The 7,365-nt window shown below is 41.5% G+C and overlaps 1 protein-coding gene across 1 annotated transcript; it reads right to left on the bottom strand.

Moving 5' to 3' along the window:
* Positions 1-3,803: 3,803 nt before the first annotated feature.
* On the bottom strand, positions 3,804-6,786 carry LOC137934569 (heat shock cognate 70 kDa protein 2-like). The gene is made up of 2 exons (XM_068778997.1): positions 6,500-6,786; positions 3,804-5,697 (listed from the first exon to the last, which is right to left on the bottom strand). The coding sequence occupies exons 1-2, from the start codon at positions 6,711-6,713 to the stop codon at positions 3,968-3,970; spliced, it is 1,944 nt and encodes a 647-aa protein (XP_068635098.1). The 5' UTR covers positions 6,714-6,786; the 3' UTR covers positions 3,804-3,967.
* Between the last annotated feature and the right edge of the window lie 579 nt (positions 6,787-7,365).

Here is a 7,365-nt window from a genome sequence, read left to right as displayed (position 1 = left end):
TCACGAAATTGATGATTCACATATTCTCCACTATTATCAAATTGAAGAATTTGAATATTAGCGGAGAACTGACTTTGGATCATCTCATAAACGGATTGAAAGGTATGAAATACCTCATCATTATGTTTCAAAAAGTAAAGCCAATTCATTTGAGTGCAATCATCAACAAATATTACAAACCAGCAGACATCAGACCTAACATCTTTGGGCTAGAATGCAAGTCTCACAATTAAAATCAAGAACTAACAAATTCGAAAATAAATCAGGAAACATATGTTTCAAATACTCAAATGAAGGATAACATAACCGATGGTGCCACATCCAAATTTGTTCCATTTTGAGGTCACTCGGGTGTGCATGTGATATGCTCGCCCTACGCTGAAACTTTCCTTGTAACAGACAACAAACACCCCCCCCCCCCCCCCCCACCCCAGTACCACGTCTAATGATCTGTTTAGTGAGAATATCCTAAATAAGACAAAATATAAATAAGAACAATACAATTCAAGTAGTCGATAACTTGACTCGCTGATAGTAACTTGTGAGAAAAAGAAAGCACAAATTATGTATTAGATAATGGTAGGACTGGTGATAACATCACTGTTCCAACCCCTGTTATCGTACAGACAACTCCATTAGCATTGGCAATGCTAGTCCTTCTAGGAGCAAAGTGTTGAGAAAAATAATTTGCATCAAATGTGATATGGTCCATTGCTTCAGAATAAAGTATCAACGCACTGCAATTAGCCTCTCTAGTAGATTCGAGGAGAGCATTACTTGGAATAGATTTTGAACTATCAACTAGAATGAGGAAAAAATGTGGTTCTCCAGTAGCCACCGTAGCCTTATTTGTGCCTTCATTATTCTCAACCACATCACGATGCTTTTTAGCCTGGAGTTCGTGCCACCAGTCGGGGTACCCGTGTAGTTTGAAGTAGGTCTCACGGGTATGTTTTGGATTACCATAGTGAGAGCATCTAGTTTTGTCAGAAGTAGCTCATGACTTCGAATTGGAACCAGATTTCCCACCAAGCAAAGTGATAGACCCAGAGTGTGACGGAGAATGTGAGCTATGTTTGAAGTTCTTGGATGCCATAACTGCTCCTGGAGTATCATCGGAGCTACCAGTCGTCATCACTGCTTGATAAACAACTTCTCTGTGGACGTGAGCATAGGCTTGCTCCACGACCGGGAAAGGTTGTATCTAGAGAACATTGACTTCGGATATAGTCTAGGCGATCATCGAGACCATCCAAGAACACATATACCCGCAATTCTTTAACTAAGGTATTGTACCATTGAATTTCAACTTACCACTCCATTGGGTTTGGTCGGCAGAAGTCTATTTCACGCTAGAGGCCCTCGAGATTATTGTAGAATTTTTTAAGAGAGCCACCAGATTGTTTGAGATGTGTCACACGTTGTCGAAGATCATACATCTAGGAGGTATCACTACCATCAAAATGCGTAGTAGCAATGACATCCCAGACCATCTTGGTTGTCGAGAATGGAATGAAGTTGCTGATGAGGGAAGAGTCCATAGAATTAATCCACCATCATTTGACAATAACGTTGTCAATGCGCCATTGTCAAAAGGTAAGATCTGTCTCAGGAGGTTGAGGGAGATCACCGTTCAAATACCCCAACTTATCTTTGCTTGAGATATACATCTCGACAACCTGGGACCAAAGTGCATAGTTGATGACATCCAACGATTCCAATCGGTGTAATAATATCAATGGTCTGGGTCGGGGCTGAAACTTTGGTCAAAGCTTCAATCATTCTTGTGGTCAACTCGACCAAGACAGAGGAGGGCAGAGATTCACTTCACTAGAAGTCTGTATCAGCCATAGATGAAGGCACGAGCACGAGGGGGTCGCAATTAGCAGAGAACCTGCGATGAGCACAAGGGATATTCTCACTCGTTCGTTGGGTTGACTCTACTCAGTCTGGTCTGAGTCTCGGGCACTGGGTTGACTCGGATGAGTCCGGTCTGAGTCAAGTTTTGGTATGAGTTACTAGGTTGACTCAACTTTGGGCGCAGTCCGAGTCTTGATAGGTTTGGAATTAAAATCCTGCTACCTAACTTGGTTTTGGAATTAAAATCCTGCTACCTAACTTGGTGGATTTTAATTTCAAAACACAGGGTCATCGTCCCTACGATGCTAGCCTCCGAATAGCCCAAGACAACAACAAATCGATGGTTTGACATAGCAACACCATCGGCAGTGGGAGAGGTCTCAAAAGACAAGGTCAGTCAATCGAGTCCATCGTCTTCGGAACGGCTTTCCGTAAGTCGGAGGCTCGGCTAGAGGTGCTGCACAAGCAACGGTCCTGGTCTCTGGTTGAGGCTTAGCTGGCACAGAAAGGCACTCGTTGTATTCTGCTTTCACAGAAGAGACTCCCCACAACCGAAGCTTTCGAAACCGGGTCTGTAGCCGGAGGCACGACGGTGGATCGAGAATGAATGGTGATTTTCTCCTTGCATCGTCGTCAAACACTGAGAAATCTTGATTAAGATCTTTGGTGTAAACCCGCTTTGGTACCACGTAAGCTTTTACCAGAGAAATTTTATTTCATCTTACATTTTCATACCTTTACACACACATATATATACATCAATTTACCATTTTTTTCTCCTCTGATCTCTCGGAGGATACCATCGTATCCTTCTCTGATTTTACGGAGGACTTCTTCCTAAGTTTTTAGGGTAGGTTTCCTCCTCGAAGACAACTACCACCAACAATTTTCTATATGAAAATTATGGTAAGAGTGTTAAATCCAATGAAAAATAGGAGTTAAGAAAGTCGACTAATGGGAAAAACAAGAAACTTGTTAAGTTGTGAATCCCAATCAACACCTAACGCTAAGTCGATACGCTAACGATAAAGTTGTCGTGGATGTTGGAAAGGGGGTGAGGAGCCCCGAACGGTCCATGATATATTAACTGTCATTTTATTAGGACAATATTTAGAAATTTCATTATTGTAAAACAGTTCAAAAGGAAAAAGACATGCATAAATATAATTTTATGTCATCTTTATGAAAAAAATTCTTATTTACTACCATTAAGAGTATTTTTTTTTTCTTTTAAAGTAGCCCAGGGGAACTCTTTTAATTTCATCAAGACTCTTTAATATAAATAGAAGTGAGAGGAGCTAACCCTAAATGCACCGAAGGAGGAAGAATCACTCTCTCAGCTCCCTAGTTCTTTCTTTTCCCCTCTTATATTACTTTCTCTCTTCGCTTGGCTAAACCCATATGGATTAAATATTAGAATCTAACAAGAATACAAGAAATGTATACTTTGTATGAATAACGGGCATATCCTATGATTGATACTACAATTCAGTATTTCGACTCACACGTGGGTAGAACACTCGACACACCCATGAGAGTTGCCTCCCTCATCCTGCCTCGAGCTTTTACAGTTATGGGCAAAGACACTAATGAGTTGTTAGGCACAATTTTCATGATTAACACTGTTGGCTCAGAAAAGCAAAAATTAGTGAAGACCTGTATTTGGTTCGTCCAAATGATCTCCAGGAGGGATTTGGTAGGGATTAAGGTTCTATCTGGAATGTTTTTCAGTTTGGAACTAAATTTCTACGTGGGAAATAGGAAAACTAGGTTTTATTGGTTGAAAAAGGAGGCCAGAATGTGAGGAGTGTCATGACAAAGTATCCAACTGATCTCAAAGGGCTTCTGTATTGGGTGATGAGGAAGGTGACTAAGAAAAAAAACAGGTGTTTTTACGAAATCAATATTAATCGAACAATAGTCACCTCAAGGAGACACCCAAATAATCTTCAGCAACGATTAATTAAAAGCTAAAACGTCAATATAACAATAAAACCATTCTAATATAGCATACAGATAAAGCTGCCCTCCAGCCAAATAAAACCAACTCAGTGATCAAAATTCGAATCGCCAGATAAGAAAAGCAAATAAAAGGCAACTAACTACCTTAGTCGACTTCCTCAATCTTGGGGCCTGCTCCACCACCAGCTGAAGGTCCATCTTCTTCCATGCCGCCGGCCGCGTCTGGACCCGCACCTTGGTACATTTTAGCAATAATAGGGTTGCAGATGCTCTCCAGTTCTTTCATCTTATCATCAAACTCATCGGCCTCGGCAAGCTGGTTGCTATCCAACCACTGGATAGAAGCCTCAATTGCATCCTCGATCTTTTTCTTGTCTGCATCACCTAGCTTCGACGCAATTTTCTCGTCCTTGATTGTATTCCTCATATTGTATGCGTAGTTCTCCAATGCGTTCTTGGATTCTACCTTTTTCTTGTGCTCCTCATCCTCCGACTTGTACTTCTCTGCATCGTGGACCATCTTCTCTATTTCCTCCTTGCTTAACCTTCCCTTGTCGTTTGTTATAGTAATCTTGTTCTTCTGCCCCGTTGTTTTGTCCTCCGCGGAAACATTCAAGATACCATTAGCATCAATATCAAAACAAACTGTAATTTGAGGAACACCTCTGGGAGCAGGAGGAATGCCTGACAGCTCAAACTTGCCCAACAGATTATTATCCCTTGTTCTGGTTCGCTCACCTTCGTAAACCTGTATCAACACACCAGGCTGATTGTCTGAGTAAGTAGAGAACACTTGCTCCTTCTTTGTGGGGATGGTGGTGTTTCTTGGGATCAAAACAGTCATCACTCCTCCAGCAGTCTCAAGACCAAGTGAGAGCGGTGTAACATCCAAAAGCAGCAAGTCTTGTACTTTCTCATTGCCCTCGCCACTCAAGATAGCAGCCTGGACAGCAGCACCATAAGCAACTGCCTCGTCTGGGTTAATGCTCTTGCAGAGTTCCTTCCCGTTGAAGAAGTCCTGCAACAACTGCTGCACCCTTGGAATTCTAGTAGAACCCCCGACAAGGACAACATCATGGACGGTGCTCTTGTCCATCTTAGCATCCCTCAAACACTTTTCAACTGGTTCCATACACTTCCTGAAGAGATCCATGTTCAGCTCCTCAAATCTGGCACGAGTGATGGTGGAATAGAAATCAATACCCTCGTATAGAGAATCAATCTCAATTGTGGTCTGGGCAGTGGAAGACAGTGTCCTCTTTGCCCTCTCACAAGATGTTCTCAAACGCCTGAGAGCTCGGGGGTTCCCTGTAATCTCCTTCTTGTGCTTCCTCTTGAACTCCTGTACAAAGTGGTTTACCATTCTGTTGTCAAAATCTTCACCGCCAAGATGGGTGTCTCCGGCAGTAGCCTTGACTTCAAAGATACCCTCCTCAATGGTGAGAAGAGAGACATCGAATGTGCCACCTCCAAGGTCAAAGATAAGAACATTCTTCTCACCAACACTGGTAGCTTTCTTGTCCAGACCATAGGCAATGGCAGCAGCAGTAGGTTCATTAATGATACGCATCACGTTTAGGCCAGCAATAACTCCAGCATCCTTTGTAGCCTGACGCTGTGAATCATTGAAGTAGGCTGGCACTGTTACAACAGCATTCTTTATGGCACTGCCGAGGTAAGCCTCAGCAATCTCCCTCATCTTCATAAGCACCATGGAGGATATCTCCTCAGCAGAGAACTGTTTGTCCTCACCCTTGTAGTTCACAACAATCATGGGCTTGTCACCAGGTCCAGCAAAGAGCTTGAAGGGCCAGAGCTTAATATCGCTTTGAACAGAAGCATCACTAAACCTCCTACCTATGAGACGCTTAGCGTCTAGCAACAAACGTGACAGAAAACAGATTGTTAGCTTGTATACCAAGTATTATGGTTTGGATGCAAGTTATCAACAGAGACAAAGAAGCAGAATAGGAGACCATACGATACTTCATAAGACCCGAAAAATAAATCTAGATAAAAATTCAGAGAGAAGTGGAACCACTGTACATTTTACGAACATACTTTTTGGACATAAATCTTAACATCAAAATCAGAGACAAAAGGTACAGCTGCATCAAAATCAGACAAGGGAGGTTTCAACAATTCACGACATGAAACACGAATGCTAACACTTAAAGGTTTCAGAAGCACACAAAATTTCATAGATAATTTTTTTTAAAATAAAAACAGCTCATTCTATGGCAAACGCGTCAAAATAGGGGCGGAGCGCATTCACCATTGAAATTTTGATATTAATCTTCTGAATCGAAATCTATAAAAACAGCATCAGGAAAAGAAGATCTGGCTGAAATTTAAACCAAAACGAAAACATGTAAGAACCAAGAACCAAGAACCAAACAATGCTGCAGGGGGAGAATATCTTTTCAACAACCCTTGCCATATTTTAAGCCATAAAAATAATGAATCCATACATAGTTTTCAGATACAGTAAAAAACTAATCCTATACCCCTTCCGTAGTTGAAGCCCTCAAGGCAATTAACCCATGCATTTTTTATTTTTTCAGATCCAGACCAAAACAAATCATACATCACAGATCCAGAAAAAAAGTACAACACAACAGCCATGACAAAACCACAAAAACATAGATCATACAAACAGAAGGATAAAAAAACTCACCAAAGACGGTGTTCGTCGGGTTCATTGCCACCTGATTCTTGGCGGCATCCCCAATAAGACGCTCGGTGTCTGTAAAAGCAACGTATGACGGCGTCGTCCTGTTTCCTTGATCGTTGGCAATGATCTCCACCCGGTCGTGCTGCCACACTCCGACGCATGAATACGTTGTACCGAGATCGATTCCGATCGCGGGACCTTCTCCTTTGCCCGCCATTCCTCTTTCAGATGATCACAAACGAATAGGAAAAACGGAACCAAACAATAAAACGAAGAGAAACAGATCTAGGGTTTACGGAACTTGAAAGATCATCATTCCTACTCGGACATATATATAAGTTTCATGGTCGACTTCTGGAAAGTTCGCTAGGTTCCTAGCCGTCGATCAAAAGTAATGGACGGTGCGGAAAGTTCTGGAATCTTGGTTCCAACCCAGAAGGAGGGATCAGTTTTCGAATCCGAATTTTGTTTCTCTACCTTAATTGCGACTCGTGAGCCACATACATTCTGACGCTTGTCAACACGTGGGCCTGCATCTGTATGAGCTCACAAACGTGCAAATGTGTGGTCATGTGCCAATAACCTTGTTTAGGAACCAAAATGCTTAAAAGGATACGAAATTATTACAAAATAAATTTTACTGAACCTCATTTTCTTAAAGGCTTATGTTAAAAGATACCTACATATGTAGGAGTGGTATGACTAGTAAATAAAGAGAACTTCCATAGAAATAACATATAATTGTAAACATGTAAGCTGGTGTATGTCCTTTTGTAGTTATTTTTTCTTTTTAAATATGTAGCTCTAAGGGTATTGTAGTCATTGTAAACACCTTCGCACAAATATAGATATAGCCTCAAGGCATGAGG

The sequence above is a fragment of the Aristolochia californica genome, unplaced genomic scaffold (assembly GCF_029961685.1).
Source record: "Aristolochia californica isolate CCGP_79_NKW_82.1479 unplaced genomic scaffold, dmAriCali1.0.hap1 SCAF_10, whole genome shotgun sequence".
NCBI classification, from domain to species: Eukaryota; Viridiplantae; Streptophyta; class Magnoliopsida; order Piperales; family Aristolochiaceae; genus Aristolochia; species Aristolochia californica.
Note: the sequence above shows the minus strand (reverse complement) of the source record. Positions and strands in the feature narration are given on the sequence as shown.